Source organism: Spermophilus citellus (genome assembly GCF_964194105.1).
Source record: "Spermophilus citellus genome assembly, chromosome: 4".
In the NCBI taxonomy this organism is placed as follows: domain Eukaryota; kingdom Metazoa; phylum Chordata; class Mammalia; order Rodentia; family Sciuridae; genus Spermophilus; species Spermophilus citellus.
In genome coordinates, this window is record NC_138185.1 from 164,179,086 (window position 1) to 164,199,642 (window position 20,557).

Consider the following 20,557-nt stretch of genomic DNA (forward strand, 5'->3'; position numbering starts at 1 on the left):
ATGAACCACTGCACCTAGCTTGCCCCCAGTTTTTTTTTGCCACAATTTCATGCCTGTACTATGTAGCCAAAAATAAATAAAGCCTGATTCTGACATGGAATGATCTCTATGATCTAAAGTGTTAGTGACTGTATTAACTATTCGAAACATCATTTTCTTTTAGCAAGTGGCACCATGGGATTAGTTCCAGGGTTCTAATACATGTCATTGAAACCTAGCTTCTGGGGTAAGGATTATATAGGTCCTTTTTATAGATAAGGACCAGAGAAGCAAAATGACTTGCTAATAGTCCAAGTAGCTGGAACTGGAGCCTAAAACCAAGTTATATCCATTCATTGTATCATGCTGAGGCCAGAATACCACCTAGAATTCCAAATGAGGATGTTCTGCATCTTTATACAAAAAAAGAAAAGTATTTTCTGTTTTGTATACAATTTTTTTTTCTAGAAATGCCTCGCACTTCACTGGCTTTTTTTCAATTTTGATGACTTTTAAGTGTAGAGTTTGGTGGCATGAACTATATTCACATTAGCACATTGTTATCTAACCATCACAATTATTTGTCTCCAGAACTTTTTCATCTTCCCAAACTGAAATTCTGTAAACACTAAATAATCACTCCCCATGTCCTTGACAATCACCATTCTTCCTCTATAAATACCATTTCTGTCTCCTTACTTTACTTACTCTCAGTACATCCTATAAATACATGTCCTTTTTGTGACTGGTTTATTTAGCTTAGCACAATGTCTTCAGAATTCACTCATGTTGTAGCATTTGTCAGAGTTTTGTTCCTTTTAAGGGCTGAATAACATTCCATTGTATGTATAGTCTATATTTTGTTTACTCATTCATTCATTGATGGACACTTGAGTTGCTTTTACTTTTGGGCTACTGTGAATAGCGCTGCTATGAATATAGATCTGCAAATAACTTGAGCCAGGCACAATGGCGCACGCCTGTAAAATAAGGCTTGGTATGTGGCTCAGTGGTAGAGTACCTTGAGTTCAATCCCTGGTACCAAAAACCAAAACCAAAACAAATACCTGTTTTAAGTCCCTGATTTCCATTCCTTTGGGCATATATCCAGATGTGAAATTGTTGGATCATACAGTAATTATTCTGTGATGGGGTTTGTTTTGTTGCAGTACCAAGGAATCAAACACTCTACCAGTGAGCTACAGTCTCAATCTTTTTTAAATTTTTGAGACAGTCCCGCTAAATTGATGAGGCTGGCTTGAACTTGTGATTCTCCTCCTTCCCTAGTTCCTGGGATTACAAATGTGTGCCACCATGTCTGGCTGTGTTTATGTTTTTGAGAAACTGCTATAGGGTTTTCTACAGTGACTGCATCATTTTATATTCCCACTAGCAATGCGCAATGATTCAAATTTCTCCACATCCTCGGCAACACTTGGTTCTTTTCTGTCATCCTAATAGGTATAAAATGTTTACTGGCCTTTTTGACCTTCAAGTAAATAGCCTAGCAAGGAGTAATGCTGCTAGCTACTTGGGAGGCTGAGGCAAAAGTATTCATTCAAAGTCAGCCTTGGCAACTTAGCTAGACCCTGTCTCAAAATAAAAATAAAAAGGGCTAGAGATGTAATTTCAGTGGTAAAGTGGCCCTGGGTTCAATCCCCAACACTGTAAAAATAAATACATAAATAACCTAAGTAACTATTAAGTCCTTATTTTTTTTAAGAGAGAGAGAGAGAGAGAGAGAGAGAGAGAGAGAGAGAGAGAGAACTTTTTTAATATTTATTTTTTAGTTTTCGGTGGACACATCGTATTTTATTTTTATGTGGTGTTGAGGATCGAACCCAGTGCCCAGTGCATGCCAGGCGAGCACGTTACCGCTTGAGCCACATCCCCAGCCCATTAAGTCCTTGTTGACATCTTGGAGTACCTCATTCTACAAGGACTTTGAGTTATTTTTCTTTATTACTCTACATTTATCTACCAGGAATTCAGTTACTATTTTTATGCTCACTCCCCCCAAACAAAAAGTTACCTACAGTTTATCCACACTGGAAGCATTCACTACCTAAAGAAACTAACTTCATTGTAAATTTGCGAAATTTTATATATATTCTGTCCTCAAATCAATTACTAAAACAACAAGAGCACTAATCTCTATTTACCCAAACCTGACACTTCTATAATTCAACCTGTTTTATAGATAAGTATAACAAGGCAGCACAGCATTCAAAACCACAGGCTCAGAAGTATACAGATTGACTTCTCCAATATTGCTACCATTTACTAGCTGTGTACCTTTAGGCAGAGTACTTAACCTCTCTAAACTGCAGTCTTCCCACTTGTAAAATAGAGAAAACTACCTATTTCATGGTATTATTGTTAGGATTAGTGAAATAGATCTGTGTAAAAACTTGGCTGGAACCTGACAATATTAAGAGAAAGGATAAACCAGGTACTATGGCACATGCCTGTAATCCCAGCAACATGGGAGGCTAAGGAAGGAGGATCAAAAGTTTGAGGCCAGCTCTGGCAACTTAGCAAGACCCTGTCTCAAAAAATAAAAGGGTTGAGGATGTAGCTCGGTGGTAGAGCAAACCTGGGTTCAATTCCCAGTACAAGGAGAAAAAAAAAAGTAGGGCTCAAACTTCTGAAATTTGGAGACTAGATTATCAGATACCTTTATTACCTCCTTAAGAGAGGGCCTCTAATCTAAGGCTAAGATACGTACCCAAATGCAAATAAGGTAACTAGGAAATAAGCTCAGAAGGCATTAGGAGAATGTGATTATTTTAACAAAGAAAGTTACAAACTACTAAATTATGCTATAATCTGCCTAAAGGAAGACTATAAATGACCACAACTTAAGACAAAAATATTCAGCTTCATTGGTTATCAAGGCCAGTTATATAAGAATTTACATAATAATAAATATATTGTGACACTATTTTTCATATACTGGCTGATCTGGCAAATATGAAATAATATCTAGCAATAGATGATGTGGAGATAATAAACTGGTACAAGTGTAAATAAATTAGTTCAACAAGCTTGGAGGGCCATTTGGTAATATATGTAATATATATCAAATATATTTTTTATGTTTTTATTAGTGCATTATAGTTATACATAATAGTGGGGTTCATTTTGACATATTTATAAATGCATAAACATAATTTTCTCCATTTCAATCACTAGTACTTTCCCTTTCTCTCTTCCCCTGATCTCCTTCCTCTGCTCTACTGGTCTTCTATTTGTTTACTTTTTTTTTAGTTGGTGCATTATACATAAAAGTGAAATTCATTTTGACATTCAAGCATGCACATAAATAGCATAATTTGGTTAATTTCCTTCTGCAGTTCCACCTCTCCCACCCCCTCCTTCCATCTATCCCATTCTTCTCCTTTGTTGTACTCCTATTTTCATGATCATTCCTGCCTTTTTCAATTCCTTATTCCTCTCTAGCTTCCACACAAAACATTTGACCCTTGAATTTCTGAGTCTATTTCACTTAGCATGATATTCTCCAGTTGGCAAATGACAAAATTTCATACTTGTTTATAGCTGAGTAGAATTCCATTGTAGATATATATCACATTTTCTTTATCCATTCATTCATTGACAGAAGCCTAAACTGGTTTCATAACTTGATAATTATGAACTGCACTGTTAAAAATATTGGAATGCAGGTATCACTATAGTATGTTGAGTTCAGCTCTTTTGGATAAACACAAAGGAGTGGAATAGCTGGGTCATTCCTAGTCTTTTGAGGAACCTTCATACTGCTTTTCAAAATGGTTTATACTAATGTGCGGTCCTACCAATAATGTGTGTTCTTTTCTCCCCATTTTCTCTCTAGAATTTATTATTTATATTTTTTATACTTGCCATTTTAACCAAGGTGAAATGAAAAGTCAGTGTGATTTTGATTTGCATTTCCTTGATTGCTAAGGATATTGAACATTTTTTTTTCATACATTTGTTGGCTGTTTAGATTTCTTCAAGAAATGTCCTGTTTAGTTCATTTGCCCATTTACTGATTGGGCTATTTGGCTTTTCAGTGGTAAGTTTGTTGTTGTTTTTAGTTCTTGTTCTTTGTTTTTGACTTGGTACCAGGGATTGAACCCAGGGGCCCTTTACCACTGAGCTATATCCCCAGTCCTTTTTACTTTGAGACAGATTCTTGTTCAGTTGTTGAAGCTGGCCTCAAACTTTCCATCCTCCTGTCTCAGCTTCCCAAAGTCACTAGGATTATAGGTGTATGCCACTGCACCTGATTTAGTGGTAAGTTTGGACGAGTAGCTGATAAAAATTTTCTCTTATTCTGTAGGTTCTCTTTTCCTTTGTTGTGCAGAAGCCTTTTAATTTAATGCCATTCCACTTATTCTTTTTTCTCTTTTAATATTGTTGTAGATGGGACAATAACCTTATTTTATTTACTTATTATGTGATGCTGAGGACCAAACCCTACCCTCAGCTATCACTGAGCTACAACCCCAGCCCATTATTCTTAATGTTATTTTCTGAGCTTTAGGAATCCTACTGAAGAAATCATTGCTAGAATCTGTATGTTGACCCTATGTTTTCTTCTAGCATTTGCAAAGTTTCTGGTCTAATCAAGGACCTCTTGATCCATTTTAAGTTTACTTTTTGCAGAGTGAGAGACAGGGATCTAGATTTATTTTTCTACTATGGATATCCAGTTTTCACTGTACCATCTGTTTAAAAGGCTCTCTTTGAGCTGGGGTTGTGGCTCAGCAGTAAAGCACTCACCTAGCATGTGTAAGGCACTGAGTTCAATTCTCAGCACCACATTAAAAAATGAATAAATAAAATAAAAGTTATTGTGTCCAACTACAACTAAAAAAAAAAAAAAGGCTCTCTTTTCTCCAACACATATTTTTGGCACCTTTGTCAAGAGTCAGATGATTCTATTATGTGTGTTTGTCTCTGTATCTTCTATTCTGTTCCACTGGCCTATATGTCTATTTTTATGATGGTACCATGCAGTTTTTGTTACAACAACTCTGTAGTACAATTTGAAGTCAGATATTGTGACACTACCAGCATGGCTTTTTTCCTGTAATCCCAGCAGCTCAGGTGGCGGAGGCAGGAGGATCGCAAATTCAAAGCCAGCCTCAGCAACTTGGTGAGGCCCTAAGCAACTTAGAGAGAGCCTATCTTGAAATAAAAAGGACTGCGGATGTGGCTCGGTGGTTATGCATCCCTGAGTTCAATTCCCAGTACCAAAAAGAAAAAAAATTACTTTGGCTATTCTGGGTCTTGTATGCTTCCAAGTGAATTTTAGGACTTTTATTTGTTTGTTTTTGATAAGGGGAATTTATCTAAAATACTCTTTCCGGGGCTGGGGATGTGGCTCAAGCGGTAGCGCGCTCGCCTGGCATGCGTGTGGCCCGGGTTCAATCCTCAGCACCACATACCAACAAAGATGTTGCGTCCGCCGAGAACTAAAAAATAAATATTAAAAATTCTCCCCCCCCCTCCGTCTTTCACTCTCTCTTTAAAATAAAATAAAATAAAATACTCTTTCCTTTTCTAACTACATATCTGTTTAAGGCTAAATTTTCTTCATATATTCTGACTAAGTCTCTATGTCATAACAAATTAATATATGAATGTTATCTATTATGACAGACATAATAGAAAGAGATTTGGGAAATTTAACAATGGCATTCTTATCACTTATTTTGGAAAAAATATTTTTCCATTAAAATATTATCTTAAAGTTCATTATTATTAGCATTAAATAAGTGAATTTTTAAGCTTTCTCAGTTTTTTAGAAAAAAAAATTGTAGTTGTGGATGGACAGAATGCCTTTTTATTTTGTTTATTTTTATGTGGTGCTAAGGATAGAACCCAGTGCCTCACACATGCTAGGCAAGCACTCTGCCACTGAGCTAAATTAGCCCCAGCCCAATCTTTCTCAGTTTTAAATTCTAATACAATAAAAACTATAGATACAATTCCCATAAACTGAAGTTCTTTTGGGTCTTCAATGATTTTTAAGAGTATGAAGATGTCCGATTTCTGACTTCTTCAGTTTGGATACTGTTGCTTTAAAATAGTGATTTTCAACCAACATGATTTTACTGCCCAGGGAGCATCTGACATACCTAGAGACATCTGTGGCTGTCACAACTGGGGAGATACTACTGGTGAACTGAGTAAAAACCAGTGATGCTGCTAAACATCCTATAATGCACTAGACAGCCTACTTGAACAAAGATCTATCCAGCCCCAAATATCAATACTGTAGAAGTTAAAACACCCTGTTTTAGAAGAATATCTATGACATGAAAGAAATAATAAATTTAACAAGTTGTAAAAGTCAAGATGCCTAATTCCAATTTCATTTTTAAAATACGTATATATGCATATTAAAAAAGGCTAAAATATGTCCCAAATGTTAACAATGGTCATCCCAAGTAGGCAGAATTACTTCTTTTTTTTTTCTTTAAATCAAATTTCCTGTTATTATCACATTTTAAAAAATTATGAATGGATAGAAGAGCCTGTCTTCTAAGTGTCATATTCTGATGATTTGTAAGATTCAAAATAGTACATTTACAAAACTAAAGAATTAGTAACATGTCAAGGAACAAAAGCTCCTCTAATAGAACTACGAGGACACTAAAAACAGGTTCTTAAGGCCTCAACAACAGTAAGGGCACACAGGAAAATTATTAAGATAGGGATGGGGGGCTGGGATTATGGCTCAGTGGCAGAGTGCTTGCCTAGCATGTGTGAGGCACTGGGTTCAATTCTCAGCACCATATATAAATAAATAAAATAAAGGTCCATCAACAACTAAAAAAATTAGTATATATAGATATACATGTGTGTGTGTGTGTGTGTGTGTGTGCGTGTGTTAAAAAAGAATTTTAAAAAATACGGATGGGGCTGAGGGTGTAGCTCAATGATACAACACTTGCCTGGCGTGTGCAAGGCCCCCAGGTTTAAATCTTCAACACCGTACACACACATACACACACACACACAAAAAAAACACAGTAAGTTCATTGTAAAGTATTCTTGGATCACAGGTTTTCTTCATCTCTAGTCTTACTTTTTCTGACACAGGAAACTAACCTAGACAATCTGCTTTAATAATTATATTACAGGGCTGGGGATGTGGCTCAAGCGGTAGCGCGCTCGCCTGGCATGCGTGCGGCCCGGGTTCGATCCTCAGCACCACATACCAACAAAGATGTTGTGTCCGCCGAGAACTAAAAAATAAATATTAAAAAATTCTCTCTCTCTCTCTCTCTCTCTCTCTCTCACTCTCTCTTTAAAAAAAAATAATAATAATTATATTACAGATATTCATCATTCATTCTGTGAAGTTTCTAAATTTTTTGTTTTTATATATAAGAATATTTCCTGTGCTGGATGTGGTACTGTACACCTGTAATCCCAGCAACTTGGGAGGCTGAGGCAGGAGGATCACAAGTTTGTGGCCAGCCTAGGCATCTTAAGCAAGACCCTGTCTCAAAATAAAAATGAAGTGGAAATGGGTGCTGGGGTTGTGGCTCAGTAGTAGAGCACTCGCCTAGCACGTGCAAGGCGCTGGGTTCGATCCTCAGAACCATCTAATAATAAATAAATAAAATAAAGTTGTGTCCAACTACAACTAAAATATTTAAAAATTAAAAAAATGGAATGGAGGGCTGGGGCTGGGGCTCAGCGGTAGCACACTTGCCTGGCATGTGTGAGGCACTGGGTTCGATTCTCAGCACCACATATAAATAAATAAATAAAGGTCTATAAACAAGTTTAAAAACATTAAAAAAAAAAAAAAAAGGAATGGAGATGTAGCTCAGTGGTAGAGTGCCCTCAAAGGTTCAATCCTCAGTAACTGCCTGCCTAGACTTTTGCAAAATTCATTTTATAAACAAAATTAACAGGGCTAGGGATGTGGCTCAAGCGGTAGCGCGCTCGCCTGGCATGCGTGCGGCCCGGGTTCGATCCTCAGCACTACATACAAACAAAGATGTTGTGTCTGCCGAGAACTAAAAAATAAATATTAAAAATTCTCTCTCTCTCCCTCCCTCTCACTCTCTCTCACTCTCTCTTTAAAAAAATAAAAATAAAATAAAAAAGAAATATCACACTCCCCCCTCCTTTAAAAAAAAATTAACAATTATTATTATTAAATTAACAATAATTATTATTAACATAATAATAAAAAGGTTTTTTTCCCTCTTCTTGGGCAATTATAAAAAGATTGAATCAATACAGGCCCTAATGTTTTCACAGTCCCCTAGGAAAACACACTACACCAACACACCCACCAGCAGGTATAAACATAGATGTCAATGAGACTCAGTCAAGGGTTGCTTGAAGGTACCTGCCAAACATCAAAATTTCATTTGTTTCTTGCCAGTATGTCTAAAGCAAAGCACATGCTTCAGCCATCTATGGCAGCAAGTAATAAAGTATACGCACTAAGCCAAAAAATTTAGTCATCTATTAAAAAAAAAAAAAAACTTCAGAGGTTCTAATTAGTAGCAAGCACTAAATACTTAAGTAGTAAAGCCAAGTGATATGATTGGAATTTAGATACAAGACTTGAATGGGAATTCAGAATGAGAGAAGTTGTGTAACAAGATTTTGACAGGCATTTGGATTTGTAAAGAATCCCTCCTCCTAAGTAACTTTCTTGGAAGGAAAAAAAGATTTTGCAAAGTAAGAAACAGAGTTAAGCAGGCTAAGAATGAAAACTGGAGGCTTGGCCAGAGTGACAATCTGCCTCCACCCTAGAAAATATTTATTCATCTGTAAAATAATGGGACACCACAAATTTAATCAAAACAACTATGTTTAGGGACAACAAACTGACAGTAGAATGTACAAGCAAAGTAAACCATTTAAGGAGTTTAATACTTAACTTAAGCAAATTCTTTATTTGCAGAATCTCAAACCAGCCTATAATCCCAGCAGCTCTGGAGGCTGAGGCAGGAGGATCACAAGTTCCAGGACTGCCTCAGCAACTTAGCAAGGCCCTGTCTCAAAATAAAAAAAAATTTTAAAGAGGGCTATGTGGCTCAATGGTAAAGTGCCCCTGAGTTCAATTCCCAGCACTGCCAAAAATAAAAATATATATAAATAAATAAATAAATGCAGAACATCATGACTTTTTCTATTTAGGGAAGTCAAAAGACCTCAATTTTAATCCTGATAGTAATACATATTAGTTATAAACTATTGGGCAAATCATTTTATTTCTCTGCGCCTTTGTTTTATTATACAAATTAAAAAATCCTTACACGAAATGCTTGGGACCAGAAGTGCTCTGGATTTTAGATTTTTTTTTCCTGGATTCTAGAATATTTGCATACATTGAGATATCTTAGGGATGAAATCCAAGTCTAAACAAATCATTTATGTTTCATATACATAAGATATGTAGCCTAAGGTAATAGTAGACAATATTTTTAGTATACCTACAATCTTTTTTTCCTCCTCCCTGAACTGGGGATTAAATCTAGGGTACTTTTCCATTGAAATACATCCCCAGTAGTATACCTGCATTTTTTTTTCCTGGTACTGGGGCTTGAACCCAGGAGTGCTCTACCACTTAGCTACACCCCTAGTCCTTCATACTTTTTTATTTTGAGACAGGGTCTCACTAAACTATCATGATTGGCCTCAAACTGCATCAGCCTTCTGAGTTGCTGGGATTACAAGAGTTCACCACCACATCTAGCATGCATCTGCATTTTGACTGTGACTTGTCATATTAAGTCACGTGTCTAATTTCCTTCCTGAAGTTTGCTCTCAAAAAGTTTTGGATTTTGGAGCATTTCAGACTTCAGGTTTTTGGTTTAGGGATACTTAATTTGTATGCAAAAGTACGGACTTCAGTTACCTGATCATTCATCCTTTCCAGCAATGAAATTCTGTGATTATACAGAGATAGAATATCAGAAGCATAAGTTCACAGGTGAGAATGGTAAAATCAGAACTCTAACCATATCTCTTTAAATATATTTAATCATCACATTTCACAACATGAAAAACAGTCTATTATCAACTGGCCGTATACCTGAAAAGTACAATTCTTGAAAACCCTTTTCAGGGATAATCTATTTGTTTGAGGGCTTTTATTCCAAATGGTCCCTAATGTTGGACAGATACTCCATAAAATTAAGACTGTAGTATGATTTTAATATCTACTTTTGATTAAAAACTCCTCAGGGGGAAAAAAAACCAATTCAGTGGAGTCATTCCTCAAAATCAACACAGGTGAGAGCAGCAACTCACAGGAATATTGAAAAGAGAGAGAGAGAAGGAAAAGTATCACAAGTGAACAGTAGAACAAGAAATATAAGAGGAGGTATATAGAAAGGAACAGGAAACTTAATACCCTCTGAACCTAGTAATAATAAGGTAAAGAGAGGACAAATAGTTAAGCAATGACTCTGCCTGTCAAGCTCTGTGTGGCACCTTAAAAGTGGTAACTGAAAGACCTGCAGTGTGGAGAACGGCTTGGAGGATTATCCACCAGAAGCATTCAGTGGTGAATGCAGAGAGATAAAAAGACTAGGGCTTTGGTTTTACTTGAATACCAGACAACTCAGATAATTAATAAGTACGTGGCCATATAATTTGTCACCCAAACTTTTTAAAAATGAAAAGAGAGAAATCTCCTCCTTAAAAAATAAGAATTTTATTTATAACAATTATACCAGGGCAATGGAGAACTTAGGACAATCCCAAGTAATCAGGATATATGGTAAACTTAATTATAAAGGACCCCAGCACAAGGTAATCACCTTTATAATGTAATCTTACCTCCACCTTATCATTGGGCAGGAGCCCAAGCAGAAGCAGAAGGAAAGGTGGGAATCCACAAGTAAAAAACGACTATTCTCAAGTCATTCCCTAAAATCCCTGTATAAGAAAATTGATGTGAAGACCAGGGTGAGTCCAACACCAGAACATACAGAGCAATGTTTCTTACCCACCTAATCAGTGAATGACCCTACAAATGAAATGCTTTTTCACAGAAACAGAACAGTTGCTCTTGACAGAAGTAAATTTCACTGCAAGAACACTATGCTTCAAGTTCATTAAGGATTAAACAGGCTTATCATTTGGTTTAGGAGTAACACCCTTCATGATGCTTTACCTGTGGAAAAGTACTTCCAAATGACTTATCATTACTCTCTAAGCAAATAAGCCCACGTTACACATTTATACCTTTTTTTAAAAGGCACTTTATTCTGGGCTAGGGATATAGCTCCACTGGTAGAGAGCTTGCCTGCATGCACAAGGCCCTGGGTTCAATCCCCAGCACCACACAAAAAATAAATAAGGCACTTTATTCTAAAGCACATAATTCATCTAAGCCTTTGGCACAAGCTAGCTTCTTCTCATCCATATAATCATATTAAAAAAGACTGTTGGGGGCTGAGGATGTGGCTCAAGCGGTAGTGTGCTCGCCTGGCATGAGTGCGGCCCGGGTTCGATCCTCAGCACCACATACAAACAATGATGTTGTGTCCGCCGAAAACTAAAATAAATAAATAAATATCAAAAATGCTCTCAAAAAAAAAAAAAAAAAAAGAAGACTGTTGGCTAAAATTCAGCCAAATGTACTCAATCACATACTTTCTGCAGATGTCAATCTCCAATTATTGTGATTTTCGAGGCTGAAGCAGGAATATCCCAAGTTCAAGGCCAGTCTGGGCAACTTAGTGAGAATCTGTCTCAAAATAAAACTTTTTAAAAAGCTAGGTCATAGCATGGTAGTGCAGGCCTATAATCCCAGTGACCAGGAGGTTGAAATAGAAGGATCAAAATTTCAAGCCTGGGCAATATAGCAAGACCCTGTCTCAAAATAAAATAAAGCAGGGGATATAGCTCAGAGGTAGAGCATTTTGGTTCAATCTCCAGTTTAAAAAAAAAAAAATTTTTTAAGCTGGGAATATATATAGCTCAATGATAAAGTACTTGCCTACAATGCCTGGAACCTTGGGTTCCATTCTCAGTACCAAAGGGAAAAAAGAAAAATTGACATGTGCACCAGCAATGGAAGTGCTCTTATAAAGATGCTCTTAGCGGGGTGCTGTGGCAAACACCTGTAATCCCAGAGATGAGGCTAAGGCAGAGCAGGCTCAGCAATTTAGCAAGACTCTCAGCAACCTAGTAAGACTCTACCTCAAAATAAAATATAAAAAGGGTTGGGGATGTAGCCCAGTGGTAAAGTGCCCCTGGGTTCAACTCCCAGTACCAAAATTATTAATATACCAAGCATACATGCTCTTTGTCTTACTCAATGTGTGAGAAAATAAATATACTCACTTCTTAATTTGGAATTCAGAAAGCAGTATCCATATGTGCATCAAGTTTTACTGGTCAATAAAGTTTCCCTTATCTAAATGATTCCAACTGTATTTACAACCAAATCTATCAATAATCAGTGAATGAGGCAGGGGGTATAGATCAGTGACAGAGCAGATACTTAGCATAGGAGAGGCCCTGGGTTCAATCCCCAGCACCAAAAATATAATATTAACCATCATCATCATCACCATCAGTGAATGAGCACACATGAGTACCTGGGCTGATACCTCCATTCAATGTAGTATTCAGGATATATTACTGAGGGCAACTGTTCTCCTTAGGAAGTCTTAGCAATCAAAAATACACTAGTGAAAACCAAATGCATAACAATCCTTTGAACAATACTGAACACAAAGACAACTTTTTGATGTTAAGAATAATGTCTAGGGCTGGAGCTGTAGCTCAGATGTAGAGTGTATACCTAGCATGTGTGAGGCATTGGGTTTGATCCTCAGCACCACATAAAAATAAGAAAATAAAAGTACTGTGTCCATATACAACAAAAAATACTTTTAAAAAAAGGAATAATGTCTAACAAGACTGATGGTCATCTTACTAGGTTATTTTAAAATAGAAGTGACAGACCCTGATATAATTCTGAATTTAGCAATCTTTGTGAAGAACAAATGGAACAAATAATGTATATCCATGATTATTCATATTACTTTACCCTTACAACATGATTCCTTTGACTTATTATAGCAAAGAACCCCAAGGCCATCTCTTTGGACCCTCTTTCTTTCCCACCAAATTCCATAAAAAAGAGTATTTTTCCTTTTTTAAGTATTGCAAACCAGAGAAATCAAATACCGATTAAAGTACCATGAGGCAGAGGGGAGAAAAAATTAAAAAGAGCCAAGCATTATTACAATGAGAACTAAACACTCCTAAAAGAAAATCATCTTGAGAACAAAATTTCTATTATTATTGTTGTTATTTAGTATTAGGTATTGAACCCAGGGGTGCTCTACCATTGAACTACATACCCATACTTTCTTTTCTTTTTTTCTTTATTTTTGAGACAGAGTCTTGCTAAATTGTGGAAGCTGGCCTCAAACTTGCAGTCCTCCTGCCTCAGCCTCCAAAATTGCTGGGATTACAGGCATGTGTCATCATGTCTGCTTTGAGAGCATAATTTAATCTGATTCATCATCTTCATTCTTTCCAAAGCTCCAATCTCACAAACTCAAGTTATTTGCTGAACTAAGAGATCAAAGAATAAAATGTAACACCTTCACAGAAGGGGGTTATCAGTAAATAGAAAAGTCCAGAAAAAAACTCAAGAATCAATTGCCCTGGGGCTGGGGTTGTAGCTCAGTGGTAGAGCGCTTGCCTAGCATGTGTGAGGCCCTGGGTTCAATCTCCAGCATCACATAAAACTAAATAAACAAAATAAAGATATTGCGTCCATCTATAACTAAAAATCTTTAAAACAAAAAAAATTAATCAATTGCCCAATCACTTTGTCAAAATGTGTATGCTATGACAGATTTTCAAAAGCAGAAATCTGCCACATCATTGGCCATATTTTTCCTGATAACTCTGGACCAAATAATTCATTTTAATTAAACATATGAAACAGTTTTGATAGTTAGATTTTATTTAATTGATTAAACCCAAACATTTTACTTGTAGACAATGTGCTTTTTTTTTTTTCTTTCTGATATTGGGATTGAAACAAGGGGCACTTAACCACTGAGCTGCATCCATATTAGGGCCAATTTAGTGAGGTCCTAAGCAACTTAGTGAGATTATCTCAAAATAAAACACAAAAAGGGCTGGGGATGTGGCTCAGTGCTAAAGCACCTCTAGGTTAAATCCCCAGTACCAAAAATAAAAATAAGAAATAAATAAACTAATTCATCTACCCACCCTCCCAAAATAAAATAAACAGATTCCATAAAATATGACTGGGCAACAGGAAATGACTATTAATTAACAGATCAAATTAAGCATATAATTATAATCATTGCTATTACTTGATCCTTCAAAATACTCTTTGATGACTTTATGGTGAAACATATATACAACAGTTCTCCTCATGGAGATCTCAATTTGTCACATTGTACCATGTGCCATGTGCAATAAATTTTAGATACCGACATCAATTTCCTAAAAACTTTTTGTGAGGTTCCACTGAAACAACAATAACAGATGCAGTAGCACACAGAGTAATAGCACTGGCTAGGTCCTTGGGTTATTTCATTCTCTACTCACTACAACACTGTGAGGAATTGTCCTTATTACATGGATACAAAGAAGATAAGAGACTTGTTAAAGGTAACCCAGTAGTTAACCAAGTAGTTGAGCTGGTATTCATCCCTGCAGTCTGACTCCAAGTCTTATACTTTTAATCTCTACATAATTATGAATACCTATTATGATCAATAGAGTCAGAGGCCCATGTGAGACAGATAGAGGCTTAATAGTTATCTCCATTATAAACATTATGACCAAGCAACTAAATGTCTCTCCCCATTCACAATTCCTACTTAATTAACACTTTAAAACTGCATAGTTGCTAAAACAGCACAGTTGCTATTGAAAAGCTTCTGAAGGTACTTTTCCTACATTTAGTCATAGGCACAAAAAGAGATCATAATCTCTCACTGTAATTCAAAACTTCATACTTATGGGCTATTAATTTCCTAGCTTTACAGGTTCCAATGCCTTAATCTTCAATAAAGGGGAAATATTATTATAACAACTCTCATCACCAAAGAGCAGAATCTTTATTTTTGTTTGCTTCTAAGATGCACGTTTGCACAAACCCTTTTAAAAATGTAGGAAGGCAATTTATATTCCAAATCATATACACACAGAACTGCTTTCTGACTGGCCTTCCAATCAAATACCCCCAAAATGTTCATCTTCTCCTCAAAGAAAACAGCAAACATAAGCTGGGTGCAATGATGCATCCCAGCTTCTCAGAAGGCTGAGGCAGAGGCAGAAAGATCTAATGTTCAAGGCCAGCCCTGGCAATTTAGCAAGATCCTGTCTCAAAATAAAAAATAAAAAGGGAGCTAAGGATGTAACTCAGTGGTAGTGCACCCCTGGATTCAATTCTCAGTACTGCAAAAAAAGGAAAATATATAAAGGACCCCATTAGAGGGAAAAGGAAAAGCATAAGAGGAGGCAGCGAAGGCAATTTAAAGTACATACTAGGAGCTAAGGATGTGGTTCCATGATAGAGCATGTGCTTAGCATGCTCAAGGCCCTGGGTTCAATCTCCAGCACAATAATAATTAAAGTACATTCTAAATGCAACCAAAGACCTAAAAGGTAAAACAAGTTATCCCCAAAATATGTAAAGTATCCCAACCTCCTTAATGTTGTTAAGATCTCTTGTAAGAAGCACTTCAACAAACAATGTTGTTCTCTCATCCTTTAAAGGACTAATACTCATATATTCTAAGAAAAGACAATAATCATCAAGCATAAGCTGGACTTATAAAAAGTAACATTTATTTATTACAAGTAGCTTATTAAACACTTTCACATATAACATTCATTGACCATTTACTACCATCCTGTCAGGTAGTTAGGGCAATCTGTTACAACCATTTTATGGATGAGAAATGAAGTGGTTTGCCTAAATTCATATAATCTGTGACTAGAAGAGCCTCCAACTCAAATCAAATAACATCAAATCCCAGGTGCTTTCCACACCACATTGTACCTCTTTATTTCTCATCTAAAAGTCACAAAACTATCCTGGTTACTCAGTTTGCACAGGTCGTGTATTACCAATCCTCTAAGAACAAGTGCCAACTATGAATGACACCATATGTTATAAGCACAAAAGGGAAAGAAAATCTCAGCTTTTGCTCTGAAAGGCCTGGCACTTTGTGCTGAACCCAACCCATACTCTGCCTAACATAGCTCTAACAGCAGCCCTTCAGGTAGGCCTTGGTATTCCCACTGTATACCTCAGGAAATGGGCTCAGAGATGCTTAGTAACAACTAAAAAATGGCATTTAAAATGACAACAATGATTTTAATGACATGTCCACTATATTACACTGCTTTAACATGGTATCACAGTGACACCCTTTTCTGCCCAACAACAAAGAAAAACACTTTTTATATTGAAATATTTTAATGTTTTCAAGTGTCAAATAACCATTCTCCTACTTGTCACTGCCATAATCTTATTTCCTAATAAAGCACTTTTCTGGGTCCTGATTTTCTCTGGTTTACTCTTAAACACTGCAGGCCTGATAAAACCCTTAATTAATAGCACTTTATATGGTCACAAGAATCATACAAATATTATTTTTACCCTGGGTCTAAGTTAATTCTATCAAATACTATGTATCAGTTACAAAAAGAAAAAAGAAAAAAATGTGAGCTACCCAATTAGTAAATGAAAACACTGAACAAACTATGAACAATCTATCATTTTAATTGCCTCCCTCGATGGGCTTTAACTAATCCAGGCAAGACACAGAACAACAAAATGCACAAAAGAAATCTTAAAACCTCCCAGAATCTGGTATCCCACCAATCTACTGTGAATTAGTAAGTGACAATGATAGATAAGAAAAAATACATAAACATGGCTGGTGAAATAGTTTTAAACTTGGGAAGATTATTGAAGGACTTTCCAGGAAAAAAAAAATTAATTGGCTTTAACCAAGTTAAGGTGTATTACAACTCCCAAAGGGGGATTCCTTATCTGAAGCAAATAGGAGGAACTTTCTAACAAGCTGTACTCATAATGGAAGGCAAATGGCTTAAAAGGCTTTAAACAAAACTATGTTCTTTGGAGCCAAACTTGAGGTGTCAGTGGAAAAACCTGCTGGAAGGACTAAGAACTAGGGCAGAAGTAGATAAAAAGGAAACAGGAAGAACTGAGAGGAGAGTGGGGGAGGGAGGAGCAATGGGCAAAGGAGTCTGGAACCCAGGAAGCACTGATGAAAACCGGTAGTTCAGACCAAAAAAAGTAAGGAAATGAATTCCTAGAACAACAGCCTGCCCGGTGCAAAGGACCCCTCTCTTCTACAGGCTAAAATTAAGCTAAAGGAAGTTAACTAGCCAAGACTAGAAAAAAATTGGGGTTCACATAAGACAGAAAACGATCCTACATAAGGATAAGAGGAGTGAGGCTACAGATATAGCGTGCATGCGCCAGGTTCTCTCAGGGTTTAATGGCCAGCAATATGTCCTCTCCTCCCTCCCGTTCCCTCCCCGCCGCCCCCCCCTCCCTGCACACACAGAGAGAATGGGAGGTAATAACTGGTGGAATATGGAGAACTTCTTTCTGGGGAGGGGTGGGACTGGGGATTGAATCCAAGGGCGCTTAATCACCGAACCACATCCTCAGCCCTTCTTTTATAAATAGATAGGGTCTTGTAAATTGCTAAGGCTGGCTTTGAACTTGTGATCCTCCTGCCTCTGCCTCCTGTGTAGCTGGGATTACAGGCAGCCACAGTGCGAGAGTACTGAAGAGAACTTTTCAGTGCTCTTTAAAATGTATCAATTTTAAATAGGTAAATTCTGTTATGTAAATTATCTCTCAATAAACGTATTTTTAAAAATGTGTTAAACCGGGCAATGTATGAGTAGTTATGATTTAATTAACATGATTAGTTCAGTTGACTGTGAAAGAGTACCCTGATATTCCCCTCAGGTCAGCAGAAAAGTTGACTTGTGTCTGGGAACACCTCTGTTGGAATACATCGGTCTGAGAAGACATGAGTATTATGAATACAGAAGAAACAACTGGGGGAAAATTGGACGTTCCTTCTTTTAATAAAGAGATTTTCTCTCCATTTGTGTCTTGAAATTAGGTAAAAATTTATACGGGAGGTGTAGGGGAAGAAAGCTTTTGTTTGGGGGTGGGGGGTCTGTTTGAAGCATAATATCAGGTTTCTTCCGCTGATGTTCTAGGGCCAAAGTCTACATAGTCAAAGAGAAAACGATCTGGGGTGGAAAAGTCAGGTCAGTTCTGGAGAAATTCCAGGTTTACCGTGCAATGATCACATCACAGAAGTCTTATCTCTGTACCCCCAAACTGGACCCTACCCCCAAGTCACTTCCGACTGTAACTTACTAAGACAGATGCTAAGCCGTGATCCCAGAAGTTTCTGGCGAGCTGCCTACTGACGCAAATTAGAAAGCCATCGAGGATCGGCCTGGGTGCAGCTAAGCGCCACGTCCAGCGTTGGGCTCCCCCTTCATCCTTCCCAATGTAGGAAAAGGGACCGAAGAGGACAGGAGGCGAGCAGTAACGCCCGGCCGCCCTCCTCCTCTCAGCCGGGTTTCGGGGAGCCGCCCCCTCCCCGGCGTAAGCTCATCCCCACCCGCCTCGCCTCGGGCCACGACCCCCAGGAGGAAGGGGCGGTGGCGGCGAGCGCCCCCATCGGCGGCTGGCGCACCTCGCCCGGGGCAGCGGTCGCCGCCGCCAGCCCGGCCGGGGCCTCCCCGGGAGCAATAGGCTATCGATTCAGTTGCCTGTCGCTAGGAGCCCCGGGAGAGCGAGGCCTACACCGTCCGGCCGGAGCCCCGGTCTCGATTTCGCCACTTTCCCCACACCGGAGGGGGAACTTGGGGGCAATCAGGCCCAGCTGGGCAGGGGGGGAGGAGAAGCACAGACCACCTGCAAGGGCAACCTCGGGGGGAAAAGGGATGCGGGCGTCTGGCTCCCGCCAACTAGCCTCCCGGGGGTCGCTCAGCGACCCCCTGCCTAGTGAGTTGCGCATTCAAGTTCAGACTGGGGTCCCTCAGCCTCCAGAGCCCTCGTCACTCTCGAAACCATAATAAAAACAAGTCGCGGAAGAGGCAACCACGGCACCACAGGAGATGGAGCTGGGCCCTAAGAGCACCGGGGGGGCGGCTAACAGGAACCCGCCAGTCACCTCCCTTCGGCCGACCCCACCAAGCCCCAGGTCGAAGCCCCTGGACCCTGGGCGTAAGGCCCTGTAACCGCCTGGCCCTCGGTCCCTTCTCCATGACACCAGCGACGGGGGCTTGAACACCCCCTTGCCTCCGGCGCACCTCGGCCTCCTCCCCCTCCAAATTCCCCAAAATGCCCCCCGCACCATTTAAAGTACGCGGAGGAAGAGTTTGCCATCAAACTTTGTCAAGCGGTAACCTCGCACCCCTCCGCGACCCACACTCCCGCGGCAGTCGTCAGGGGAGATCACTTTGCACTTGGGATAAAGCGAATTAAGGACCTGTCAACCATTTTAGGTCTTTTATATATATATATAGAAGACATCCTCTCCTTCCCCTTCCTCCCTCCCTCCCTCCCTCCCCCTGCAATGGTTTTAATTTGACACCAAATCTTCCCACCGCGGGAGAGGGGCTGGAGGGGAGGGGGTGGGGACGGGGGGCAGGAGGAGGGTGGCAAGGGAGAGCGAAAGGGGAGGCTGGAAGGGGGCCGGGAGGCGCGGGGAGGGGAAGGGGGTTGATTTACCTGAGACCAGCCACTGGCCTCCATTGTTGGAGAATTCAATGGCATTGACACAGCCGAAGTGGCCGAGGAGGTCCTTCTTGTAGAGGTTTCTGCAGCCCCGCAGGCGTCTCCTCTGAAAGTCCTGAGTGAGCAGGGGGTCCCCATGCAAGCCCCGCTGGGACAAGAAGCCCACCACTGACCTCATGCTGCCCCCCAGGCCAGCTCTCCTCTTCATGCTGGAACCGCCGCCGCCGCCGCTCGCGCCGCCGCCCCTCCCTCGGCCTCACGCGCGGCCGCCGCTCCCCCCACCCGGCCCTTCCCCCGCGCTGCGATCCGGATGGTTCTTTAACCAGCCATGGCAGACAGAAAGAGGTGTGCAGACACTCGGTGGCGTTCGCGGCTTCCTGATGGTCCCCTCCCTCCCCTTCCCCCCTAGGCTCCTCCCTCCGCTTCTCCGCCTCCCTCAGCAGCTGATCTTCAGCTGCGGTCGCGCTTCCGCGACGCGCGGCCCTTCCGCCGGCCGCCGGGGCCGGGAGAACGCGGGCGCCGCTGCCCCTCCCCCACCGCGGGCGGCTGCCGGAAGAACGCGGGCTGCTGCCTGGAGACCGCGGGCGGCGGCTGCGCCTTGCTCGCCTCAGCTCCTTCGCGCGCCGGGACTCGGGCGGCGCTGGGCGGCGGCCTCCTGTACTCCGTGAAGTTGAATGAGCGTAACAATCAAAGTGGCCGCCGCCGCGGCTCCTCAGCAGCCCGGAGGCTCTGCGCCTAGACGAGTTCGGGGGAGAATGAGGCCCGAGGTGGGAGGAGAACGGCGGG

The 20,557-nt window shown here is 39.9% G+C and overlaps 1 protein-coding gene across 3 annotated transcripts in view; it reads right to left on the reverse strand.

The window, feature by feature from the left end:
* DCAF5 (DDB1 and CUL4 associated factor 5) overlaps positions 1–20,157 on the reverse strand; it is a 99,950-nt gene extending 79,793 nt beyond the window's left edge. The window contains exons 1-2 of one of the 3 annotated variants that reach the window (XM_081290711.1): positions 19,945–20,157; positions 19,766–19,877 (exon numbers count right to left, since the gene is read on the reverse strand). Coding sequence is in view for 1 of the 3 variants with exons in the window: in XM_081290712.1 (XP_081146838.1) it covers positions 19,766–19,979 (214 nt within the window). In the remaining 2 variants the exon portion in view is untranslated. Of the gene's footprint in view, positions 1–19,765 lie in introns of all 3 variants that reach the window. The other 2 variants (XM_081290712.1, XM_081290713.1) reach the window with 2 other exon arrangements.
* Between the last annotated feature and the right edge of the window lie 400 nt (positions 20,158–20,557).